The sequence below is a fragment of the Triturus cristatus genome, chromosome 2_2 (genome assembly GCF_964204655.1).
Source record: "Triturus cristatus chromosome 2_2, aTriCri1.1, whole genome shotgun sequence".
NCBI lineage: Eukaryota > Metazoa > Chordata > Amphibia > Caudata > Salamandridae > Triturus > Triturus cristatus.
In genome coordinates this window covers 750,492,308-750,519,822 of record NC_140582.1, presented here as the reverse complement: position 1 = coordinate 750,519,822, position 27,515 = coordinate 750,492,308, and the positions used below count along the sequence as shown (strand labels likewise).

General features: G+C 48.7%; 1 protein-coding gene across 5 annotated transcripts in view; it reads left to right on the top strand.

Annotated features, from left to right (window-relative positions):
• Positions 1–27,515, top strand: part of PCM1 (pericentriolar material 1) — a 1,275,228-nt gene that overhangs the window by 1,227,608 nt on the left and 20,105 nt on the right. For all 5 annotated transcript variants that reach the window (XM_085641994.1, XM_085641996.1, XM_085641995.1 and 2 more), the window contains 2 exons: positions 23,723–23,812; positions 23,902–24,031. In XM_085641994.1, the coding sequence (XP_085498120.1) occupies positions 23,723–23,812; positions 23,902–24,031 (220 nt within the window). The remainder of the gene's footprint in view (positions 1–23,722; positions 23,813–23,901; positions 24,032–27,515) is intronic.

The following is a 27,515-nucleotide window of genomic DNA, read 5'->3' as shown; positions in this document are numbered from 1 at the left end:
GTGACAGATCAGCACTGTGTGTGCCTCTTCTGTCTGGAGCTCGACCACGACCCCAAGTCATGCTCCAACTGCCGGACTATGAATCCGGAGTCTTTGCTGGAGCAGTTCCGAAAGCTTCTCGAGGCCCGGCAGTTGGCTCCACGCCGCTCGAGGTCCCGGTCGCAGAGCCACCATCATTCTTCATCCAAGTCTTCGCACTCTGGGTCAGGTAAGTCGAAGCACAAGAAGAGGATGAAGAAGCACCGTCACTCTTCGACTTATCCCCGTCCGTTGGCCGACGGGATGAGGGATGCGGTTGGTGCCCCTCCCACGGCCCCTCTCTTTCCGGGACCTGGAGCGACCCCTACCCAGCTTTATCAATTTTACGAAGCGATGCACTCCATCTTTGGGCAGCCCGACTCTGCCTCAGCACCGCAGGGCCCCCTTGGATCCAGGCCTGGATCCGGATCGGCACCGGTCGACCTTGTTACACCTCCCCCAGCGCCGCTCCCACTGGCACCAGGTCCACAGTCGACGTTGGTTGTGTCCCAAGCCGGCATCGACCCCGGCCTCCATCCCAATGTAGTCATGGAGCCGGACCAGAGTCGACCGACGCGGATCCTGCACCAATGGGTACTTTTGTGCCCCTGTTCTACCCTGGCTCTTTGAGACCAGATTGGCAGCCAGAGGAAGACTGGGAGGGGTCTGGAGACCCTTTAACAGACCAGTTAGGTTATGAACCGGACTGGAGCGAGGAACTGGGGGAAGCCAGTGGTCTGGATACCTCACCAGACCTTGGCTTGTTGTCTCCTCCTACTGTGGCTACAGAGGAGGGAGTGTCTTACGCAGTGGTGTTGCGTAGGGCGGCCGAGGCTCTCAACCACGAACTACCTACAGTGGCAGTCAGGACTAAACTCCTGACAGAGGTGCTTCATCCGGCGGCAAGCTCTTCGAAGCCCCTGCTGCCGTTTAATGAAGCCCTAACAGACATCCTTTTGGGCACCTCGTCCAGGCCCAACAGAGAGGCTCCTGTGGATAGGATGATTGCCCGACGCAACCGCCCAGCCCCGGGCGACCCCACTTTCCTCTCCCAACACCCCACCCCTGAGAGCTTGGTGGTCCTAGCCTCCACTTCCAAAGGTGCATTCCATAACGCTCCACCTGATGGGGAATACCAGAAACTGGACAATCTTGGGAAGAAGCTGTTTTCTTCCTCCAGCTGAGGAATGCGGTTGGTAAACACTGCATGTCTGTTGGGCCGCTACACCCACTCCGTGTGGGATACAGTTGCGCAAGTGCTGCCTCATTGCCCGGAGGAGGCCCAGGCCGTGCTCTCCCAGGCGTTGCCGCGAAGTCTACCATCAGCTGTGGGCTGTATACCGCCGACTCACTAGGCAGGATGGTTTCCACGTTGGTAGCCCTTCGACGCTACGCCTGGTTGAGGTCGACTGTTTTTTTAGGAGATGTCCAATCCACCCTTATGGACATGCCTGTTGATGGCCGTCGCCTATTCAGTGACAAAGCAGACAGCGCGCTGGAGGGCTTTAAGGACTCTCGGGCTACTGCCAGGTCCTTGGGCCTCTCCACAACCCGCCCTGCGCAGTCTGCTTTTCGCCCCTTTTGTGGCTACGGAAGGGGTGCCCCGCCACATCCCGCCCAGAGCCACAGGCCAGAGCAAGCTGTTCAGCCCCAGCAAAGTTGGGACCGTGGGAACCACCGCTGTGGTTCTGGGGGCCTGCAAGCCGGTCAGTCCACCACAACCGCCTCTGCAGCAGCCTCCAAACCCTACTAGTACGACCTTTCAGAGCCACCAATCACCAGTGGGCGGCAGGATTCACCATCGCCTCCCCCACTGGCGCACCATTACGTCAGACAGGTGGGTTTTGCAAATTGTCCGAAGGGACTACTCCCACCCCTTCAAGACTACCCCTCCATCCATGCCACCTCAGTACCATCGCATGTCTGAGGATCATCTGGCCCTTTCTGCAACAGGAAGTTTCGGCACTCCTGGCCAAGGGGGCAATCGAGCGAGTTCCTGTCCCAGAAGTAGGTGGTGGTTGCTATTCCCACTACTTTCTGGTGCCCAAGAAGGACAAAGGCTTGCGTCATATATTGGATCTCAGGAACGTCAACCGCTTCCTCTGGAAAGAGAAGTTAAAAATGTTGGCGCTAGCTCAGGTCCTGTCTGCCGTCGACCCCTGGAGGCTGAATGGTAGCATTAGGCTTGCTGGACGCTTATTTTCACATCCCCGTCCTGCCGGCGTTATCTGAGGTCCACTGTAGGCCACGAGCACTTTCAGTTTACCCTGCTCCCCTCTGGCCTTACCAGCGACCCTCAAGTATTCACGAAAGTGATGGCGGTGGTCGCAGCTCATCTGCGCAGATCAGGGGTTCCTGTCCTCCCCTCATCTCGACGACTGGCTGCTGAAAGCAGGCTCGCCCTAGGCAGGCGTCTCCCACCTCCAGACTACGGCCGACCTCCTGCACTCGCTGGGGTTCTCTATCATCGTGCCGAAGTCACACCCAACTACCTCTCAGAAGCTTCTCTATATCGGAGCAGTTCTGGACATGACGCAGTTTCGGGTCTATCCTCCCGAACAGCGAGTCCTATTCGGGCTAGGATTCTGATCTTTCAGCCTCTATCCCGGGTTTCGGTCAGAATGATCCTGAGGCTGCTGGTCTTCCTGGCCTCCTGCATCCTTCTGGTGGATCATGCCCAGTGGCATATGCAGGCTCTGCATTGGGACCTGAAGTTCCAGTGGGCACAACATCAGGGGAATCTGTCCGATTGCGTTCAGATCTCGACGAGCACTGCACAACAATTGCAGTGGTGGCTAACGAACCAGGATTGGGTCAACAGCTGATCCCTCTCTGTTCCCCAACCAGAGTTCACAGTGGTGACCGATGCATCACTTCTGGGATGGGTTGGCCACATGGAGGAGGCGGAGATCAGAGGCTTCTGGTCTTCGGCGGAGTCTGGGCTCCACATCAACCTTCGGGCGATTCGTTTGCACTCAAAGCATTCCTTCCCTCTGTCCGGGGAAGAGTAGTGCAGGTGTTTATGGAGAACACCACCGCCATGTGGTACGGAAACAAACAAGGCGTGGTAGGGTCTTGGACCCTATGTCTGGAGGCCCTCCGCCTCTGGGCATAGCTGGAACATCAGGGCATATCCCTGGTGGTTCAACACCTGCCAGGTTCCCTGAACGCCAGGGCAGACAAACTCAACCGCAGGTGCATGATGGATCACAAATGGCGTCTTCGCTCGGAGGGGGTGCAAGGTCACTTTGGTCAGTGGGGAGAGCTTTGGTTAAATCTTTTTGCCACCAAAGAGAATGCGTAATGTCAGCAATTCTGTGCGTTTGAATTTCCAAGGCGGCACTTGCTAGTCAACGCTTTTTGTTGCGAGTGGAGTTGCGGTCTTCAATACGCCTTTCCGCCTATACCACTTCTGCCCAGAGTGCTGAAGAAGATCAAGCGCGACCGGGCCCAAGTCATTCTTATGGCTCTGGATTGGGCACGAAGCGTCTGGTATCCCGAGCTGCTCAACATGGCCTTCGATCCTCCGATCAGACTGCCTCTTCGGGAGGATCTTCTGTCGCAGCAGCAGTGGACAGTCCTCCACCCGAACCTGTCCAGCCTCCACCTTCTTGCGTGGAGATTGAGCGGCGGCAGTTGAAGTCGTTTGTCCTGCCTCCCGAAGTCTGTGATGTTATCTTGGCAGGCGTCACTCCACTAAGATGGTATACGCCTGCAGATGGAACAAATTTGTGGCATGGTGCACAGCAAAGGCTGTGGATACCCTTTCCGCCCCTCTTTCTGAGGTTCTCTTGTTTCTACTTTCTTTGGCCCAGCAGGGCTCGGCCATTTCAGCCTTCCTTAGGCTTCCTGATCAGCCTTCTCTGTTCAAGTCCCCTGTTGTAAATCGATTCCTTAAGGGCATTACTCATCTTTTTCCTTCTGGTCCCTGCCTAATGCCCCAGCGGGACTTAAATTTGGTTTTTACATATCTAATATACGCTCCCTTTGAGCCGCTACATAACTGTCCTCTCAGGCTTCTAACTTTGAAAACTGCTTTTCTGGTAGCCATCACCTCTGTGTGCAGGGTGAGTGAGCTACAAGCTCTTTCTTTCAAGCCTCCCTTTCTGACTGTTCATCCGGGCAAGGTCGTCCTTAGAACTAACCCTGAGCGTAAGGGGCTATGCGGAGGGCCACGGGGGTACAAACAACCTCCGTGGCCCTCCGCGTAGCCCTGCTACGCCACCCGTTTCCACCTCCTCCCCCGTATATTAACAATGAATTTTATTACTTACAAATAAATGAAAACCCACTTATCTGTACCGTGGCGTCCACGGGCTGCCCTCCTCCTCTTCGTCACGCATGCGCAGTCTTCGTTTGGATTAGAAGAAATGGTGACGAAGAGAAGGGGGGCAGCCCTGGGACGCCACAGTGCACATAAGTCGGTTTTAATGCATTTGTAAGTAATAAAATTCATTGTTAATAAATAGGGGGGGTGGAGACGGAGCTGGTCAACTCCTCTACGCTGCACACTGTGCGAAGATTTTACTTCCCTGCGTTGAACGTGAAGAAGGCAAATCTCCACATATTCCGTGGGTGGAGCGGAGGTCTCCGCCTGGGCCTACTTAGAACTAGACCTTCCTTTCTTCCCAAGGTGAAACAAAATATCATTCCCGAGCACAGACAAGTAAGTATTCAAATCAATAATATATATAGTATATAATATATATAGTATATCTCAAAAGAAAATTCAGTCCATATATTCAAGGAGCAGTCTTCTTTATTTTCTTATTTCACAAAGTCTCTCCTTGGGACCATTGCATGACGGTTCACAATCCCAGGTAAGCACAAAGGTTGCAGCCAACACGTGTTTCGTCTTGGGTTAATAGCCCAACGACTTCCTCAGGGCTACAAAAAGTGATAAAAGTTCTATTCAGACAATATATCCTTATAACATATACCACAATATATCTCGTTCATGCCCACCGTGGATCAGCCGGCAAAAGGTGGAAGTTGGTGCATGGACTGCACAACACGGTGCCCCCCCCCCTCCCGGCCGTGATGTATTATGGCAATGGGGAGAGAGAAGCAGACTTACTGTTGACCGAGTGGGCTCCTGAGAGGTAAAACCGCCATTGACTCTGCTCATGCAAGTGGAGGACAAGACGACGGCTGGCGAGTGCCAGTGTACTATTAGATACATGAGCCGGTTACCTAACCAGGTTTGCGAATTGGACTGTCCCGAACTTGATGGCAGGATCGTTGTTCGCATTGGGCTGTATTACGGAGATTTCATTGAGGGAGGAGAGTACTTACTTTCGGAACTTTCCCAGTCCTCTCTCTATGCTGACATCAATGATCCAATGGGGCTCCTCCGGCCATCATGAAAGAAACCCCGCGAAAAATTTGAACTTTCAAACCACAATTCTGGCACAGAAGAAGGCATCCGCCGAAACGCGTCTGCCAGGTGCTGCAAGCAAAGGACCCAATCCAATGTGCATATGGTGGTATTAAAAACCTCATCTTGAGCCTACTCGTGCTGTGTCAGACCTGTTTGTTACTGACAGATGGGAGTGGTGGCAACAATATATATATCCCCAACATTAAATCTTTTAAGAAGAAATCCAAAAAGTACCAAGTAGAGCAAATAACACCCAGTGATAGTGAGCAACAAAAGCCACAATGAGTAGTGCTACCAAAAGTCAAAAGGATCAGATAGTAAGAAACCAAAAGACGTGAAGCAGAAGACCAATGAAAAATAATGAGATAGAACCAGAATCGAACTCTGCATATGAGAGGTCCAATATAGATATTCAGACCCAGATAGGCTATCCTACATAACAGATATATAAACAACAAAAGACGCAAACAAATATAGTTAAATTATTAAAAAAACAAGAAAAAATCAGGAAACAGTCAAAAAGCACCCGTGTTCATCAAGTAATAAAAGTCATATAGTGGAACTACAGACTTATGAGTATAAAGAGTCTGTATTTTGTATATCTGAACGATAATCATATCACTCACCAAATCTCATATTATACGTCAGCAGTAAGTAAGAGCTATAAATAAGTCTGGGATCACTCGTGTTCATCCGAAGTTGGTACTTTTTGGATTTCTTAAAAGATTTAATGTTGGAGATATATATATATTGTTGTATATGTTATAAGGATATATTGTCTGAATAGAACTTTTATCACTTTTTGTAGCCCTGAGGAAGTCGTTGGGCTATTAACCCAAGACGAAACACGTGTTGGCTGCAACCTTTGTGCTTACCTGGGATTGTGAACCGTCATGCAATGGTCCCAAGGAGAGACTTTGGGAAATAAGAAAATAAAGAAGACTGCTCCTTGATTATATGGACTGAATTTTCTTTTGAGACTGATATTATTGATTTGAATACTTACTTGTCTGTGCTCGGGAACGATATTTTGTTTTAGGTTTATCCTCTGTCTGTTTTCTTCCCAAGTGGGTTACTTCTTTTCACATTGGTCAAACCATCCCTTTGCCCACCTTCAAAAGAGGAAGAGAGGCTCCACCTTCTGGATTTAAAACATGCGCTTTTCTTATATTTGGATCGTACCAAACAATTCTGGTTAGTTGGTGCGATAACTCTTTGTTGGTTACGTGGGTGCCAAAAAAGGTCGGGCCGTGCACAAACGGACCATCTCCAGGTGGGTTGTTTTGTGCATCAAAGCTTGCTATTCTGTGGCAAAGAATGAGCCTCCAGTTGGACTGTGCGCCCATTCCACCAGGGCGATGGCAGCTACCACTGCTTCGGGTCAGGGAGTTGCCCTCAATGACATCTATCAGCCAGCTACGTGGGCATCGCTGCACACGTTTACCAAACACTACTGCCTGGACAGCCAAGTCCGGAGAGACTGCTTCGTTGGCCGTTCTGTTCTCCAGGACTTTCTTGTGTGAAATTAATTCGCAGACCCACCTCCAGAGTTGATAAGCCTGGGGGTAATTCTAAGTTAAAAAATCTATAACTAACCTATGTCTCTTACAGATATATTAGTTCTTCACCCTCTGAACTCCAACGCCCCCCCCCCCCCCCCCCAGAAGGTCAATGTAGGAGAGTAGGGTCTGCTTTCTATGTTCACCCCCACTTTTTGCATTTGCTCCACTGGTTTTCGACTTAGATGTGGCTGTGGGCCTGCTAATCAGACCCACAGCCCAGCTGTTCTCTCTCTTAACTAACACTATGTACTTTAGGTGCATAACCCAATTGGATAGGATCACCTTATTGGCCCCTGTACAGTGTACCTTAGGTACCCAGGGCATAGGTGTACCCTAGGCCTACCAGGGGCTGCAGCATGTATTATGCCACCCCTGGCCTGGCCTTCCATTATGACACAACTGGCTGATCACTCAGCTGGGGCAAGGTCGTGTAATCACCCCTTGCTTAGGTGTAGTATTCCTATACCTAGCTGTTCTATGATATAGCCTACCATATACTCTTAAAGTACCTTATAATCTTAAACGGTTATGGTAACTATGGTTTGGCTTTATCGAAACATGTTGTGTAAGGTGTCTAACACTTTGGAATAATACCCCTATACCATTTCTGGCAATGAGGATATTATTCCCCCCTTCTAGAGGGAGAAGACATGTTGAAACCTACTTACCCGGTTAAAGTTAACCAGAGCCCCAGCATCACAAAATGGATGCTGCTGCCACAGACACAAGTCTGACCTCCTGCTGCTGGGAGTCCTTCCAGCGAGGGAGGCTTGGACAATAGGTTTCCTGTCTTGGGAGGTGCGAGCACCACCCTAGACAGGATTTAGTGTATTGGGGCAGGGAGGGTTGAATGAAACGAGACACTGCCTGGGGCACACAAGGTGTCCCATGCATAGTCCAGTTCAAACCGGTGCTGGGGCACTCCAGCCCCAGCTCTGGCGCGAAACTGGTGTAGCCACTCCCCTTCCTGGTCCCACCCATAGGAGGGACCTTGCAGGTAGCCCAGCCCACTAGCCCAGTATATTAGTAGCTAGTTGGGCCCTGCTAAATGAGATTAACCTGAATCTGCAACTTGAACAGAAACTCTGGACCTTCGACATTCGACCTCAGGAAGAAGACTGAAGAAATCTCCCTTGTGGCCAAGGAGTAACCACCCTGGGCAACCAGGCACCATCCAGCGACCGCTGCTTGCTTTGCGACTGAATCCTACGAGGGACGACTGCAGAGACTGACCAGCGCCGAGACTTCCAGACACCTCTGAACCAGATCCACATCTCCAGCGAAGCTGAGACCCGTGGAGGCGACGAGGGACGTGGGACCGGCGACTTGGGAAAAGTGCTAAGTAACTGACTAGCGCGACTTCAGAGGCTCCCTCGAGGCTGTGCTTGGGGAATTGAGAAGCCCCACTCCCGAGCACCATCTGCAAAGAAGATCAGCTCCCCACACTTCACGTGTTCTGCGTGGGGCCCTTCTGCACCTGTGTTGCTCAACGTGTTGTCCGGTTGCTGGCCCGTTGGCTAGTAGCCTCTGCGACGACGAACCTTTACTTTCCACTTGCTGGTCCGGCTCCTCCAGACTGGCACCCGCTCCTCTGTGAAAGAGAAGCACCCCAGACCTTCCTGGTCTGCACCAGAAGCAAGTCCTCCATTCTGCGTGGGTTCCGCTTGCCAAGGCTTGTTGGGTCCTGACTCGACTTCGACGCCGCTGACAGCAAGAGCCTTCGTGGGACAGCTCACCTCCTGGTCCTGGTCGTCCTCGACGTCTCCTGGTACCCGTGGCTGCTGTGACAAGCTTCACCTCTTCACCTGCATCTTCACGACATCGCATGGTTCCTTCCCGGCTCCTGGCTGGTGACCTTGACTCTGTCCCTTCTGCTTGCAGGTTTCTTCTCTTCTTGATCCCAGCCTTGGGATCCACCGGACACTCTTCACTGACTGCCTGTCAGCATCTTTCTTCAGGCATCCATAGGAGTCGACGACGAAAACGACGCATCTTCACCCCTATGCACCCGCAGCCTGTGGGCTAGGTAACTTGGGTACTCCGGTGCTCATCAGGATAGTGACTATCCTAGTGTCTAGTTTTCAAGTCTCAACTTCCTAGCTACTCCGGAAGTGTCCTAAATCTACCGTTTTCTAAACTGTACTATTGCTATTGACTTTTACGCATTACGCGTGAGTGTTTCCACTCTGCACACGAATCCCGTGGGCCTCCCACTTCCTAACTAACGCTAGTGTAGTGTAGCCCCAGCGATTCCCTAGGCCTAGGCCTATTCTATTTCCGTGACAGTGGTCCTTATACCACTTACTTAGTATATGGTTTGCGTGGCCCCTAGGGCCTAACTGTATTACTTACCTGTGTGACTTAATGTATGCATAAATAAGACTGTGTTGTACTTACCTCTAATCTCATAAAGAGTGCTGAGGGTTTGCTTAGAATAAATACACTTTATTTTATATATATATCTGTTGTGGTGTCCTTTCATTTGGTATTCAAGGGATTATATATGGTATCACAGCTGGCTTCACATGCCATTCAGAGTTTAGCCTAAGACTGCTCTTGTCCATGCTACCACTAGGATAGCTGGTCTATAAGGTTGACTTTACAACCAATCACCATAAGGGTATTTGGACTGATATAAGGTGTACACTAGAACTAGTGACATCATATATCAGGCCAACTTCTCACAGTCAAGTTCAAAGTACACACCAGGTCCAAGTCCTGTCTGCCCTAGATCCAGGAGACCGGATGATGGTGTCTAACTTGCAGGACACATGCTTCCACATTCCCTCCTAGAGTCCCACTGCCATTACCTGCAAGCATTGAGATTTCTGCACCGCCCTTTGGCCTTACCAGTACATCTCAGGTGGTCAGAGAAATGAAGAAGGTGGTTGCAGCTCATCTGCATATTTTGGACAATGTCAATCTTCCCATACTTCAACCATTGGCTGCTTAAGGCATTCTTGCCCCAAACATTCGTAAGCCACCTCCAGACGATGGCCTTCTTGTTTACATACGTGGCAAAGTCTCACTTCTTCACCAAGGCTTTCCTGCATTGGAGCAATTCTGGACATGGCTCTTTTGCAAGTCATCCCTCCACCTCAACAAGTCGAAGACATTCAGGCTTTGACCCTGATGTTTCAGCCTTTGACCTGTCTACAGTGAGAGCAGCTCTTAGGCTTCTGGGCCTGTTGGCCTCCTACAGTGGGATACGCCATTTCTAGTCCAGATAGAATAGAAGCTTGTGAAGATCTCCCTATAATCTTTTAATATGCCTTCCAATGCCACACTTTTGACCTAGGCCCCCTTAAAGGGGCAGAAAGCCTAGGTTCCGTCTCAAGTTTGGTCCTTCTATGTCCTTTGCTGGTGCCCTTATTTATCGACCCCATGGTTTGTGTTCTACTTTTCTAACCTCTTTGGGAGAAGTCATTGCCCTTTTGGTGCTGCACTACGCGAATTTCACAAGACTCGGACGTAGTAAATGTTTTGGACACCTTAAGCTCTCTGGATTTTGCTCAGCTGGTCATTTCACCTACAAATACCCCTGGGCACACCCTTGATGGAGTCTGTTCAAAGTATACTAGGCTAACAATCGAACCCCCCATCAGGCAGGCCTGGTCCGACCATATGTTGATTCTGCTTAGATTTCATCTTGAGTCAGGGAACTCTTGCTCTTCCTTATCAGTGATAGGCCCCCAACCCTCTCGACAATGGGGCAAACTATTAAGAGACCCGACCCTGGCTATGGTGCGATCTTCTTCCACCCTCACCCTGTAAGGTAATGTGGATAAAGATGTTTTAGCTCTTACAAATTGGATTAGCAAATGCATTAATGAAGTAGCTCTGGTGAAGTCTTTTGAGAACAAACTGAAGTCTCAACCCCCTGGTATTCACAGACCAAAGCAGAATATCACCTAAGATTTAAACAGCACAAAAGTAAATGGCAGAGCGCCTACAATGCTAAAGATCTCCAATATTGAAGGGCCCTGAAAACATGTTATGATCAAATCAAGATTGTAAAAAATACCTATTTTACTGCCCAGAAAGACAAAGTTCAATCAAATCAAAAAACTATTTTTACAATTATCGAATCATTTTTACAACCAACAGTAATGACTTGAGATATTCCACCCTCTCAACCCCTATGTGATAAAGTATACACATTGTTTGAAGAGAAAATATGGATCATCAAACAGGAGTTCAGTACTTCCCCCTCCCCCCCTCGCCTCCCAGATTTTCCGATAGGAAATATTCCCCTGACAGGACCACTGCTGACCACTTTTCAGACTGTTTCCTTATTCAGTCTCGCCAGGCTATTCTAACCTGCCAAACAGGATCTCCCCATAATCCTTGCTCTCCCAGTTTACTTCATACTGTTGTAGTCTGCATAAATCGTGTGATTAATGAAATTGTGAATTTCTCACTAGCCATTGCTGTAGTCCTATCTGAATGGTCCTCTGCATCAGCCGACCTGAAAGTATTACATTGGTTGCCAGTGCATAAAAGGGTTATTTTTTAAATTATTTTATTCATTTTTAGAGCCCTTAGAGGACTGTGGTCAAAATATTTAATTTCTAGAGTCACCCATTATACAACGACACAGCCTCTTGGGTCCTACAAAGCCAACCTACTCAAACCCCCATGTACAGACTTCAAACTCGAGGAGGCAAATCCTTTTCTTTCTTGGGTACAAGGGCTTGGAACTTGCTCCCTAGGGAGTTGAGATTCATTTGAATCTGAAACGATCGTCAAACGGCAGCTTAAGACATGGCTTTTTGGCATGTCGGATGCTCTGTGCTATTTACTCATTCTCTGATCCATTTCTCCCCCAAGGATTGACCAAGATTGACTAAGCTTATGCAGCCACGTTCATTGCCACTTAGTGCCAGGATGCTAGTCTTGGAGTAGCAGCGCACTCTATAAGTACAATATGCAATTCAATCTGAAGTCTCAGTAGGCCAACACCAAAGCACCTCTCTGATTCCATCCAGGTTGAAGACAGCTGCTGCTCAATTGTAGTTGGACAGATGGCAGAACTCTCTACCCCATCCAGAGCTAACTGTTGTGACAAATGCATGGTTGCTGGGTTGGAGAGATCATGTGGGAGAGGTGGAGATCAGAGGATTGAGGTCTCCAGCCTGGGCTTGCAACCACATCAACTTGCTGGAGCTGCAAGTGATTCGATTGGCACCAAGAGCGTTCCTCATGACCATCAAAGGGGACCGGGTGCAGGTACTCATGGACAACACGACCGCTATGTGGCATTGCTGGAAGTGGCTGAATGCTCAGTGCAGCTCCCTAATCGCTGAGCTTTAAACTTCAGGGCAAATTAGTTCAGCCACCATTGCCTTGCGGATCACTAATGCTGGTTAAACTCTGAGGTCGCACAGGGCATCCTCCAACAATAGAGAGAACCCTGGCTGTATCTAATTGACACCATAGAGAAGGAGCAATGTCAAACATTCTTCTTGTTGGATTTCCCAAGGCAGTCCTGCCTCATAGACACCTTTACTCCAGTATTGGAACTTTCACAGATTCCCATGCTTGTATCATTCCCTGTCGTCGGAATGGGAGTCTCTGTAAATAAAAAAATAACATAGCAGCAGGTACAAAAGATAAAAAAAGGCCTAGACCTCATCTCATTTTGTAACATATCCACCTCTTTTTGTAAAAGAGACCAAAATAATGCAACAACCAATCAAATTAGCCTCACCCCACAGAACCTTCCTGAGAGAACCTCAGAGCCTCAGATTTTCTACCGCACGTTGTGCTAAGGGAGTCTCCTTTGAGCTCTGCTCACTTCAACTCTATTCTACTGTTTTTTCAGCAGTTTTTTCTTCAGAATTTTGATATTTCTTCTTGGAATGTCTGACAAAGAGAAAAAAGCTCTTTTTAAGGCTTGTTCCACCTGTGGCAAGAAAAGGTTGTATGTGGAGGACAGGCATAAAGACTGCATCTACTGCCCGTATCTGGACCACAAGGCACTTGACTGCACAATCTGCAGCACCTTTTCCACAAAGACTCTCCGGGACCGTGAGGGCCGCCTTCTCACCTGGCTCCACAAGCTGAAGTCGAGAAAGGAAACACTGTCAAGTGACAGCGAAGATTCGTCATCTGCCACTTCGTCCAGAAGGTCAGTGAAGCTTCCCCTTCACCATCTACAGACCGTCACGCAAAGGCCTAAAAAAAGACCCCCTGTGAGTCTGAGAGCCAGAGTTCTAGCAAATCTCCTCACCATGGTGCAAAGGAGAGGGAAGGACTACCTTCAGCAGGAGCAGTGGCAAAGTCTGATATACCTTTTAAAAAGCCTTCTTCTCTGTCATCTGAGAAGTCTGACAAAAATAGTCAATCGTCGCCGACACTGCGAAAGACTCCGTCGACGAAGGCTTCAAAGGTGCAGGTTAAAACAGTACCAACGTCGACGGGCTTGTAGGCGGTGCCTTCAAGTCGCCATCCGTCGACGATGGTGTCGAGAGCATCAACAACGACAACAGCGGGAGTGTCGACGGTCTCATCGACGACAGTGTCGACAATGCCCATCTCATCGTCGACGATCTGCTCGTCAGTGGGTCTTCCGTCAACGACCTCGTCGACGACAATTTATTTTTCTTCTCCACCGTCGACTGTACTGCCGCTGACATTTTCGTCGACGGAGAAAATCAGCATTTCTTTGACGAGAATCACGCCGGACATGACTTCTTCAAGAAGGGTTGCCCCTCTGCCTCCTGCGCTGTTGCTGCAGGAGGAAGACGATTCTGAGGGAGAGGATGATTCTTTTGGCTATGCCAATAGCCCCTCACAGCTTCTAGTCAACTGCCAGGACACTGATTCTGAAGGTGAATACCTTCATGGGCACTCATATCATCACCCTTTTCAACGTTAGGAAGACACTAGACAGGAGATGATTTCTTTACCTTCTTCCCTCTTGGTGGATCTTCAAGGCATGTTGCTAGACTATAGGAGGAGATTCTCCCAGCCACCTCCTTCTTCACTTCCTTTGGCGCAGGCTGTACCTGCTCCGCCAGCTTCTTCTGTGGCTTCGCCAAGGCCATTGTCCCAGATGGTATCACAGCCTCAAGTCACCAGTCCAGTCATACCTCCCGTGGTTCCAGAGGTGCAGATTGCTTCCTCAGACGAGGATCAAGGTGATATCACCAGGCCGGACCAGGGTACGGAGTGGAATGGTTATGTGATACCGGACCCAGCTTCTCCAACACCGGATACAGCTGATTCCCCCCCGGCAGACATTGGGGGGTTTCACAAATTGATGGAAAGAGCCTCAAGCAGATTTAAACTTCCCATGCCTTCAGTTCAATCTGAATGTTTTCTTTATGATTTCAAAGAACCTTATAGGAAGACGGTCCGTTCCATTCCTATTGTCAGCCACGTCTGGGATGAAGGTATAAAGGCAATGAAGAATCCGGCTACTGTTAATCCAGTCTTGCCGCGTCTGGAGAAAAAATACAAGGCCCCTGAAGACAGTCCGGCATCCTTAACAGGTCAACCGAAGCCGGATTCAGTGATATCCCAGGCGGCTCAGAAAATATCACGTAACCCTTCTGCGCCTCTTACTACTCCCCCCTGATAAGGAAGGCAGACGCCTAGATAATGCTGGGAAAAGAGTTTCCTCGATGGCAAGTCTTTTGATTAGAGCGGCGAATGCGTTGACAATACTTGGCAGATATGATCGTCAGATGTTGTGTGACCTCTCACCATATCTAGACCAGCTGCCTCAGGAGTCCAAGGTGGAAGCAAAGAAAATCTTGCATGAGTGAGAGGTTACGTCAGCTGAGATTATCGACTGTGCAATGGACATTGCCACGATGGCTTTCCGTTCGCTAGCAGGCACAGCTGTTGTTCGTCGCCAAGGCTGGCTGAGGGCGACATGGTTCCGGCCGGAGGTCCAAAACAAAATCCTGGACCTTCCGTTTGATGGGGAGGCATTATTTGGTAAACATATTGATGATGCCCTCCAAAACAGCAAAAAGGATACGGAGACGGCAAGATCCTTGGGAACCCTACAATAAGGATACGGAGACAGCAAAATCCTTTGGAACCCTACAATATCGAAAGGTTCCTTTCCGTGGAGCCAGAGGAAGAAGTACTACAACCTACAGAGGTTCATACCAGCAGCAACAATATCCTTCTTATAATTCAACGCCTCAGTCTTATTGTCCATCTTACTATCAAAGACAAGGCCAGACCTCTTCTTTCTCTAGGTCTAACTCTAGAGGGAAACAGAATCACCAGGGGCGTGACACCACTAAGAGACAATAGCGGCTTACTAGCTCTTACTGCTGTACCCCCCTCCAAGACAACATCTGTGGGGGGCAGGGTATGTCAATACCTTCACAACTGGCAACGGATAACATCAGACCATTGGGTACTCAACATCATTCAATGTGGCCATACGCTGGAGTTTGTACATCTTCCACCTTCCAAGCCCCCTGCCGCCATGCCTTCGAAACATCTGTGTCTTCTGCCGCTTGAAGTTCATCAGATGCTCCTCAAGGGAGCTGTAGAGCCGGTCCCCTTTTGTCAGAAGGGAGAGGGTTTCTACTCCAGATTTTTTCTGGTCAAGACGACGCTGTAGAAGTGGCGCCCCATTTTAGATCTCAGGGAGCTAAACACCTATCTCATAAGACAATCCTATTCGGATGATGTCTCTCCAAGACATTTTACGTCTACTCAACACTGGGGACTTTATGGCCACTCTCGATCTCGAGGATGTGTATTTTCACATAACCATTCATCCAGCCCACAGGAGGTTTCTATGGTTTACAGTAGCCAAGAGCCACTTTCAGTTCAAGGTTCTACCTTTTGGAATTTGGTCTGCTCCAAGGATCTTTACCAAAGTGCTGACTGTCTGTTCAGCAATCTGGGCCTGATTCTCAACAGGGAGAAGTCATCCCTCTGTCCGTCCAAGGAAGCGCGATTCCTAGGGGCCATCCGGGACACGTCTCTCAACAAGTCTTCTCCATCCCTCGAAAGGCAAGAGAAACTGATGTCCATGGCTCAACTGTTGAGAAGAAGAAAGTATCTTTCAGTTCGCCATTACAAATCCCTGCTCGGAGCAATTTCCTCTTGCATTCCTTTAATACCTCACTGCAGGTTGCGGATGCGTTCACTTCAGGAGCAGCTCGACCTGCAATGGCGACAAGTTGGCGGATCCTTCGACGACAAGGTGCTGATTACTCCGGCTATAAAAAAAAGACCGCCTTGTGGTAGACTAAGGAACAGAATATATCCCACGGTCTATCCTTCGTAATCGATCCAACTCCTCAGGTAGTGACTACAGATGCCTCGCTGGAAGGCTGGGACGCGGTGCTGCAGGACTTACATGTAAGCGGACATTGGTTGCCACAGCACCGCCTTCTTCATATCAATCTCCTGGAACTCAGGGCGATTTGTCTGGCTCTAAGGGCCTTTCTTCCATGGCTGCAGGGATCGGCGGTTCTCGTCCGCACGGACAACACCACAGCCATGCACTATATAAACAAAGAAGGGGGTACCAGATCTCTTCCGTTGTCACGGGAAGCCCAGAAGATTTGGGAGTGGGCTATCCTTCACAGGATATCACTGAAGGCGGTACACCTTCCAGGAGTACTAAACGAAAAGGCGGACATGCTTGGCAGGCTGTCGTCAGTCAGCCACGAATGGGTACTGAATCAGACTGTCTTGCAGGAAATTTTTCACCAGTGGGGCAGACCCTCAATAGACCTCTTCGCCACCCCGGAGAACAAAAAATGTCCGTTTTACGTCAGCAAGCTACACCATCACGGATCGCTGGGGAATGCGCTTTCGATAGCCTGGTCAGGCGCATTTGTATACGCTTTTCCCCCCATTCCATTGATACCCAGAGTTCTCAGGAAGATCAAAACGGAGCTGTGCAGGATGGTCTTAATAGCTCCAGCTTGGCCGAGGCAGTTCTGGTTCACGGAACTTCAACTCCTCTCCCTGGTCCCTCCACGGCTTCTACAGACGGTCCCAGACCTTCTCACGATGTCCCAGGGCCAGATCTGGCATCCGGACCCTCGCTCCTTACACCTATCAGCATGGCTCCTGAGGAGCGAGAGTTTCTTGGGCTAGATCTCTCGAAGGAGATTAAGGAGGTGCTCTCTCAGGCCAGAGCTCCTTCTACTAACAAGACATACCGTTTAAAATGAAAGAGATTCTGCATCTGGTGTCAGCAGGAGTGTTTAAACCGTTTTTCATCTCAACCTCACCAAGTTCTTCCATATTTCATGTCTTTGGCTAAAGCAGGGCTGGCTCATTCATCCATAAAAGTTCATTTGGCGGCAGTTTCTCACTGTAGACGCACTGCATCTGGACCTTCTCCTTGGTCAGCCAGGATTGTCAAGCAGTTCCTCAAAGGCCTCTTTAGAGTCTTTCCTCCAGTGAGGCCTCCGCCTCCTATGTGGCATTTGAATTTGGTTCTCACCCAGCTGATGAAGCACCCCTTTGAGCCGATTCATCGACCAGATCTGAAATTCCTCTCTTGGAAGGTAGCGCTTCTCCTAGCTCTCACTTCTGCATGAAGAATGGGTGAGTTACAGGCTCTGACGATCCAGGAACCCTTCCTACAATTCAAGAAAAATAGTGATCCTAAGGATCAACCCAAGGTTCATACCTGAGGTGCCTTCAGACTTTCATTTAAATGAGCCGGTGATTCTTAAGGCTTTTTGTCCTCAGCCCTCTACGCCGGCAGAAAGAGCACTCCACTCTCTGGATGTGCAGAGATGTTTGAAGCTCTATCTGAACCGTACTAAAGAATTCTGAAAATCTTCTCAACTGTTTGTTTCGTTTAGCTCTCCCCGCAAGGGCTTGCCCCTGTCCAAGCAGGGGATTGCTCGGTGGGTGGCCAGTGCTATAAGTTTGTCATTCCGCAGCGGGCAAACCCCTGGAGGGTAGAGTCCGAGCCCATTCTACAAGGTCCATGGCTTCTTCTGCGGCCCTCTTTGCTGGGGTCCAGATCAAAGATATCTGCAGGGCTGCAACTTGGAGCAGCACGCACACCTTCACAAGACGTAACTGCCTGGAGGCCTCGACACAGGAAGACACGGCTGTAGGCCAGGCAGCCCTAAGGAACCTCTTCCATTGAGTGGTGAGCTTTCCTTTCTTCCCTCCTTCCTTTCTTTCTTGTTATTGGCACATTTTGATTTTGGATTAATGAGTATTTACTATTTATTCTAAATGTTATTGCACTGTTTTTAATGTTCTTTTGCTTGATGCATTCTTTAAAATAAAAAAAAATAAAAGAGGAGAGGGAGACGCAACGAGGAGAGAGCAAAACGTGCTTCTGACTGCTAGCTACTCTGATACAAGCTATGGGAATCTATGAAAGTTCCAATACTGGAGTAAGAAAACAAGTTACTTACCTGTAACTTTGGTTCTCCAGTATTGGTAACTTTCATAGATTCCAAGGCGCCCACCCTCCTCCCCTGGGAAATCTCAGCCTTCAGCATGTTTTGTTATACTGTTACACAACGGCTACGAAAATCTGAGGCTCTGAGGTTCTCTCAGGAAGGTTCTGTGGGGTGAGGCTAATCTGATTGGTTGTTGCATTATTTTGGTCTCTTTTACAAAATGCTACAAAATGAGATGAGGCTTAGGCCTTTTCTCTTTTGTACCTACTGCTATGTTATTTTTTATTTACCGAGACTCCCATTCCGACGACGGGTAATGATACAAGCATGGGAATCTATGAAAGTTACCAATACTGGAGAACCAAAGTTACAGGTAAATAACGTGTTTTCTTCACCGGCATTGGGCGATGGGACTCCTGCATGTCTTTCTGCCCCTTCCTCTCCTGCCCAGAGCACTCAAGAAGATCCAGAGAGACTGTGCCCAAGCCACCCAAGTGGCCCTGAAATAAGCAAGAAGAGGGTGGTACACAGAACGTCTGGCCATGAGCATTTGTTCTCTAATCTGGCTGCCCCTTCAGGAGAACCTCCTGTAGCAGCAGCTGGGCCGAGTCTTACTCCTGATTCTGCACACTCTGCATCGCCATATGTAGAGTTCAAATGACAACAGTGGATGACTTTCACTCTTTCTTCTGAAGTGATTGGTGTCATCTTAGCAGCCAGGCATCCATCAACAAAATCGATTTGTACAGGACGATTGGAGAAGATTGTTGTCTGCTGCTTTTCGCATTACAAAGAGCCCCTGAATACGCTGTTATCAGATGTTCTTTTCTGTTTGTCATTGGCCCAGCAATGTTCTGCTGTGGCAATAGTTAAAGGTTACCCATCAGCCTTTTCAGTCTTCTTATGTTTACCTAACCAGTCAGTCCACTTTAAGTAACCTGTTGGGCTGGTCTATCTATTCCTGCTGACTCCACTTGCCATGCTGCAGTGTGACTTAAATGTAAGACTTACTTTCTGTGTACTTCTTTCGAGCCCATACACTTTTGCTCTTTGTCGTCTTAAGATAAAGATTGCATTCCTCCTCTCCATAACATTGGCAGACAAGTGAGTGAACTCCAGGCAATGTCTGTGGTTCTACCATATACATCTTCCTTCTTGGACAAATTAAATCCCCTCTGAGCAAAAGTGGCATTCCTGCCCACCCTTCCACATACAGTCGATCACCATACCAACTTTCATGCACTGCCTCATACCTCCAAGGAGGCAGAACAACCTAATCACCTTGACATACTTCATTTTTATGCGGACTGAACCAGAAATGTCCTGACGACAGGAAGACCACTTTTCGTTTGCTTCTCTGGGGCTAAGAAAGGCAAAGCAGTGCAAAAGAGGACCATCTCCGTATGTATTGTGCTATGCATCAATGTGAGAAGTTGGCCTGATGTATGATGTCACTAGTTCTAGTGTACACCTTATATCAGTCCAAACAACCCTTATGGTGATTGGTTGTAAAGTCAACCTTCTAGACCAGCTATCCTAGTGGTAGCATGGACAAGAGCAGTCTTAGGCTAAACTCTGAATGGCATGTGAAGCCAGCTGTGATACCATATATAATCCCTTGAATACCAAATGAAAGGACACCACAACAGATATATATAAAATAAAGTGTATTTATTCTAGTCAAACCCTCAGCACTCTTTATGAGATTAGAGGTAAGTACAACACAGTCTTATGTATGCATACATTAAGTCACACAGGTAAGTAATACAGTTAGGCCCTAGGGGCCACGCAAACCATATACTAAGTAAGTGGTATAAGGACCACTGTCACGGAAATAGGATAGGCCTAGGCCTAGGGAATCGCTGGGGCTACACTGCACTAGCAACAGTTAGGAAGTGGGAGGCCCACGGGATTCAGGTGCAGAGTGGAAACACTCACGCGTAATGCGTAAAAGTCGATAGAAATAGTAGTTGTTAGCAATTAACAGTTTAAGGACACTTCTGAAGCAGCTAGAGAGTCGAGACTCGGAAACTAGACCCTAGGATAGTCACTACCCTTGTGAGCACCGAAGTACCCAAGTTACCTAGCCCACGGACTGCTGGTGCATAGGTGCGAACTTGCGTCGGGTTTCGTCATGGACTTCTATGGATGCCTGAAGGAAAGTTGCTGACAGGCAGTCAGTGAAGAGTGTCCGGTGGATCCCAAGGCTGGGATCAAGAAGAGAGGAGACCTGCAAGCAGAAGGGACAGAGTCAAGGTCACTAGCCAGTGACCACGTGGAACCAGGAAGGAACCAGGCAATGTCGTGAAGATTGCAGGTGAAGGTGAAGCTTGTCGCTGCAGCCACGAGGACCAGGGAACGTCGAGGACGACCAGGACCAGGAGGCGAGCTGTCCCACGAAGGCTCTTGCTGTCGGCGGCGTCGAAGTTGGACTAGGACTCACCAAGCCTAGGCAAGCGGAACCCACGAAGAACGGAGGACTTGCTTCTGGTGCAGACCAGGAAGGTCTGGGGTGCTTCTCTTTCGCAAGGAAGCGGGAGCCAGTCTGGAGGAGCCAGACCAGCAGTGAAGATTTCTGGACGCGTCGTCACAAAGGCCGCTAGCCAACGGGCAAGCAACCGGACAGACGTGGCAAGCAGGAAAATGCAGAAGGGCCCCACGCAGGACTCGTGGAGTGTGGGGGGCTGATCTTCGGTGCAGATGGTGCTTGGGGTTGGGGCTTCTCAATCCCCGGTGCACAACTTCGAGGGTACCTCAGAAGCTGCGCTGGAAGATACTCGCCACTTTTCCCAGGTAGCCGGTCCCACGTCTCTCGTCGCCTCCACGGATCTCAGCTCGGCTGTGGATGTGGATCAGGGTCGGAGAAGTCTGGAAGTCAAGGCTCTGGTCGGGCTCTGCAGTCGGTCCCTCGTAGAACTTCAGCAAAGCAAAGGGTAGTCTCTTGATGGTGTCTGTTTGCACAGGGTAGCCACTCCTTGGCCACAAGGGAGATTCTTCAGTGTTCTTCTTTCGTCGAATGTCCAGAGTTTCTGTTCAAGTTGCAGGTTCAGGATAAACAAATCTCCTGGGGCCCAGCTACCACTCTTATCCAAATCTGGGGGGCTGGGTTACCTGCTAGGTCACGCCTTATGGGTGGGACCTGGGAAGGGGGGTGGTTACACCCCCTTCCCTTTGTCCAGTTTCGCGCCAGGACTGGGGCTGGAGAGCCCCAGCACCAGTTTGAACTGGACTATGCACGGGACACCTTGTGTGCCCCAGGCATGTCTCATTCTTTTCATCCCTCCCTGCCCCAATACACTAAGGCCTGTCTGGGGTGGTGCTCGCACCTCCTAAGGCAGGAAACCTATTGTCCAAGCCTCCCTTGCCGGGATCACTCCCTGCAGCAGGAGGTCAGACTCGTGTCAGTGGCAGCAGCATCCATTTTGTGATGCTGGGGCTCTGGTTAACTTTAACCGGGTAAGTAGGTTACAACATGTCTTCTCCCTCTAGAAGGGAGGGATAATATCCTCATTCCCAGAAATGGGATGGGGGTATTATTCCAAAGTGTTAGACACCTTACACGACATGTTTTGATAAAGCCAAACCATAGTTACCATAACCGTTTAAGATTATAAGGCACTTTAAGAGTATATGGTAGGCTATATCATAGAACAGCTATAAGGACATGGTTCCGAAAGCTGCAGACAGGCTCAGCTCATGCTAGAGCACCATCTCACATGTTACCAAGCACTCTGCCTCCAGGATTGTTACGGCCTGCCATAGGAGTGGCTGATAGGTACACATGTGTCTATATGTAAGTTAGGTATAGGAATATTACACCTAAGCAAGGGGTGATTACACGACCTTGCCCCAGCAGAGTGATCAGCCAGTTGTGTCATAATGGAAGGTCAGGCCAGGGGTGGCATAATACATGCTGCAGCCCCTGGTAGACCTAGGGTACACCTATGCCCTGGGTACCTAAGGTACACTGTACAGGGGCCAATAAGGTGATCCTATCCAAATGGGTTATTCACCTAAAGTACATAGTATTAATTTAGAGAGAGAACAGCAGGGCTGTGGGTCTGATTAGCAGGCCCACAGCCACATCTAAGTCGAAAACCAGTAAAGCAAAAGCAAAAAGTGGGGGTGAACATAGAAAGCAGACCCTACTCTCCTACAATCAAGATCTGCTATGGGCTAGCCAAGAAGCTGCCCCCTGACGGCTTGCCTGCTCATTCCACCAGAGAAAAGGGTGCTTCCCCTTCGTAGACACGGGGTCTGTCGATCATGGACATTTGTTAGGCTGGCACATGGGCGTCCCTCCACATATTCGAAAAGCATTACTCCCTGGATAGCCAGGTCCGGCAGGATGGGCACTTCGCCCAATCTGTCCTGCAGAATTTCCTGGTCCGAGCCATTCCACACCCCCCACCTCGGGAAGGTAGTGCTTTGGTATCTATCCACAAGGTGTGGAATTTGTGGTTAAAAATCTTTATCAGAAGAACAAGTCAATTAATTTCAGTGACACCTTTTCTGGTAGAGAGACTATCTAACCACAGAATCTTCATCGATCCACCCTCCTCCCGTTCAGTGGAATGGACTCAGTCCATTAATAAGATGCCAAATCTAAAGTACCTGCACATTGCACTATCTGATTTATGTTGCTTCACATCCGACAGCCCAGACCAAAATCAGAAGAATCTCACGACAGCATGCGGAGGTGGCACATATATAGGGGCACCAATGTCACTTCCGATGCAGGACAGCGCCGCAGCATAGCCGTACGATGCTACCTACCAACATGCTAGAGAATTGCTGTGAAGTTTCTGAATCCAGTCTGGCGCTCGATAGAAATTCACATGGTGGGGAATTTGCAGTTGGATAGCATCTCTACCAGAACTGTCATTTACAAAGGTAAGTAACTTGCTGTTCATGCTTGTCAAAAAATAAAGAAATAAGATGATGTACACGATGGAGTGAGGTGTAAGCCTTTCCACATAATTTGCACTATTATGGCCATACATAATAAGAAAGGTAGGACACATAGATTGGTTCACCTTTCTTTAATACTGGTACACAAAGTACCATGGATTCCTTTCCTGACAATAGGAGTAATTTAAAAGCATGTGCCGATTAAAGGCTCTCCTTCTTAGAACGTATTACATAGATAGAAATATTTAGAGCAAATCAAATAAAGACTAGTGATTTTTCCCTGTATTGGAGAAGCACAAAGAATGTTTTTTTATGTTAGTTGATGTCTTTTTACATTTTGTGAACATGCTTTAATTGCTTAAGCCCACGAGTTTGAATGTTTGTAATGTTAAATACAAGCATTCGCTATGTTCATACTGTTGTTTGCAACTTGGCAGCATGGGTTTTCACTAGCTAACTTACATTCTTCTACCTTGCCTTTTAATTAGGAAACTGGTTCTGGGAACCAAAGTCAAAAGTCTGATGAGGATGACTTTGTTAAAGTTGAAGACCTGCCCTTCAAACTCAATGTTTCAGAGGTATTGTTTTTGTGTCTTGAACCGAAATATATTTGAGATCCGTTTTCTTCCTTAGTATCTGATGGTTTTCATTTTCTTCCATTCTAAAGAGTGATTTAATGAAGAAAATGGCAGAAGAAGAGCATAGCAATAGTATGTGTGAAGACATTTTAGCCAAGGATGAAAATGGACCAATGGCTGCCGAACTGGCAGGAGAGACAGACATATTGAAAGAGCCTGGTAACATTTTTATTTTACTCTTTCTTCCTACCATAATATCAACATCTCTGGTCAGTTGAGTGATTGTGAAATACTTAATGCTGTAGTCACATTTCTCCACATTTCTTGGTTCCCTCCTGCTCAGTTTGTTTGCAGAGTTTCATATAAAAACAAGAAACTGATGATTGTTATGAAAGATAAGCATATTTGCCCAGTTACACGAATGCCTAACCCATATATTCCTTTACCCCTCAAATAGCAGGTAAAGTCACTATTAGTACATTGCTGATTGTTTTCTGCCAACTCTGTATTGATCTGCTTAAACCAACCAGATATTTTGAACTTTTGTAGATTAAGCAGGTGCTTTTTTTCATAGACTGCTTACTTTTTCCATCACCTTTTTCAATGACTGATAGTCGTGCTCCATTTTAAAGGTTAGACTTATAAGTTGTTGCCACGTGCCTCTGAGTTATCCAGAGCTAGTGACTTGTGTTATGTTTATGTAGGAAATTGGTAAAGCGCAGTCACAAGGCATTGTAGAGGAAGGATAGCTGACGTGTTCTAAACAGAACAGTTTGTTAGCAGACTTTGTGTGGTACAATAGATCTTGAGGTAAAGTAAATGGTAAGGAGTTCTAGGCTCCAGAGGCTTTATAACAATAGGAACAGCCTTCCATTGTTTTTTAAATTCGCAGATGTCTCAACATAGGCTCCTTTGCTTAACAATGAGTTTGAGATTGCTCAAATAGGTAGAACCTTTTACATAAGCAATGACTCTGGCAGTTGTAGTATTTGTATGAACTATGCAAATGCATTTTAATTGAATTCTGCTAATTGACAGCTAGTGCAGGTTGTGAAGCAGTAGAGATGCTCTGGAGAAGCTTGGTGTTGGGACTAGTCCCACAGCCTACCTGATTTTGAGTAGACTGAATGAAGGAGCTGCTTTTGCCTGCATAAAATTAATTTATGTAATTTTAGCTTAACTAGAAAGGATACTACAATGTGGGGGGGATGGTCCCTGACTTCTGGACCCTCTTGCGGGCGCAGTTTGTCCCTGTGGGGCGTTGGAGGATTCTTCATGGGTGACCTTGAGTTCCCCTTTTCGGCTTCTGCCGGCGCCGTCCTGTCTAGGATTGCCTTTGCTCTGCCTCTTCTCCTTGGAGTCTCTAGGTTGCTCTTCTCCTTTGGTGCTCCTTTCTTTGCCTTGGCCTTGGGCGTAGGTTTTGTTGCCTCACATGAGCGTGGGTGTTTTGCCTCTTTGCGCCCTGCCTTGTTTCTTCTGCTGAGTGAGGACAGGCAGTCTTCTTCTTTCTCTTCTTTTCCCTTTGCCTGGGGGATGGGGCTCCTCGTCCTGTTTTCGGACTCTGCCCCCGGGCGGCCCTCTGTTGTGCCCCGGTGGGTGGGGTCCTCTCGCAGACCCTCCTTCCCCTTGGGTATGGCTAGGGTATCTATTCTACGTGAAGGACTCTGCGGCTAGTAGTCTCTATCGGATGTAAGAGTTACTTACCTTCGGTAACGATGTATCTGGTAGAGACGATTCTAGCCGCAGATTCCTTCACTGCCCACCCTTCCTCCCCGTTCTGCGAGGTCTTGTGATTTGGTCTTTTGCACTCGCTTCCCTGTGGGTGGCTGTGTCTTCTATGAGTACATTCTTTGCCTCTTTCTGTCAGGCTGTCCCTTTTTTCCTCCCCGTTGTCACGTGGGAGGATAGGTTTGTTGATACTTCTGGCTCTTTGTGATCCTTGTGCTTGGGGTCTTTTGGCTGTGCCTCTGCCCTTGTTCCTGATGGGGGTTGTCACACTCTGTGTTGGGGATGTCTTGGAGTTTTGTCGTTCCCTGGGTGTCCCCGACTGGTTCCCCTTCCTTATCTTTGGTTCGGGTTGTAGGCCTGTTGCATGTTATCGTGACATTTTTACATATGTCCTTTGTCCCCGGGGGGAGGGGGGGTGAGGGGGGTCTCTGTACCGGCAGGGTTGCGGCTCTATTCTTTGTTTCCCTGCCTTGGGGTACTGAAGTGCCGGGCACTGCTCTTTATGGTGTTGTTTCTCACCATCCCTTTTTCTGGTTCTTTCGCACACTGTTCCTATTCTCTCACAGTTTTGTTTGCTGGCTCCGCGTTTTTGCGCGGAAAAGTTCTCCGAAGAAAACTGACGTAGGCGCGCCGGGGTGGGACTTATGTGACCTCACTGACGTCACGTACGCGGACGATGTCTGGGCAGAGTTGTGTGATGTCGTCCCTCCGGCGCACAGGGATGCTGGGCAAGAAAGTTTTCCGGATTCAGTCTCACGCCTGGGGATAATTCTACGTGAAGGAATCTGCGGCTAAAATCGTCTCTACCAAATACATCGTTACCGAAGGTAAGTAACTCGTACGGTAAGTACTTGTACACACCCCCGCCACACACACAATTGGCATACTGGGGTACCATTTTAAGTCCTTAGTCTATGGTACTGAGGTACCCAGGGCATTGATACACCAGCGGTCTCCCATGGGCTGCTGCATGTATTATGCCACTCATGGGAGCCCGTCCAATCTGTCTGCAGAGCTGCCATTGCAGTCTGTGTGAAATGGTGCCTGCAAAGGCTTGCCCTTATATCCCGGTTACTGCACTTTTAATCTAGTTCACCCCTGTGGTAGGCCCTTCAGTCCAAGGGTAGGGTGCATGGTTCTAAGTGTGTGTTACCCCTGCACAAGCAGAGGTACCCCTACAAACCCTGGACTCCGTTCTCTGGGCTTTGTAAGTGCGGGACAGCCATTATAAGGTATGCAGTGGACACTGGCAAGTCGAGATGTCCAGCTACAAAATAGCTGCCCCGAAACCTGGTCATGTTTGATATCTCACATGTTGAGCTCATGCAACTAGACCGATTCCACTGTTAGTTGCAAGATGCCATGTACTGGAGGGGCTCCTTAGAGGACCAACCAATACCTACCTGTGTTGCCTTACAAGGTCTGCCAGCCCATGCTGCTGTCGACCTTGGACAGTGTTCTGCCATTCTGCTGATGGGCTTAACTCGGGCAGGGGAAGCTGAACAAAGGAGAGGTGGGGACTACCTCTCCTTTAGAATTAGGTAGGGTGGAGGCGCTTCTGAGCGCCACCAGACATTTGGTGCCCTCCTTGTACAAACCAGTTTAGCCAAGTTCAGGGGCCCTTGGCTTCTGCTCTGGCGCAAAACTACTGAAAGGACAGGAAAGGGCCCAAGGCTCCTCCATGTGGCCACTTGATTCTGCTATGTTAAATCTTGACCCTTGGGAGCATCTGACAGGCTAGGCCAGCTGAGTAGAATCCCTGACCCCCTCTGATAGGCGGTTCACCACAGAATAGGCTCTTCCATGTTTTTTAGGGTTACTTAATGGCTCCCCTGAGGGTAGGTGCTTAGATTCGACCCAACAACAGCTTCATGAAACGAATGCCGGTAGACTGTTCAGACTCTTCTGCTGATGGACACTGGAACTCTACTGTTCTTCAAGCCATGACTAAAGACAAGACAGCTTTAGTTTTGCA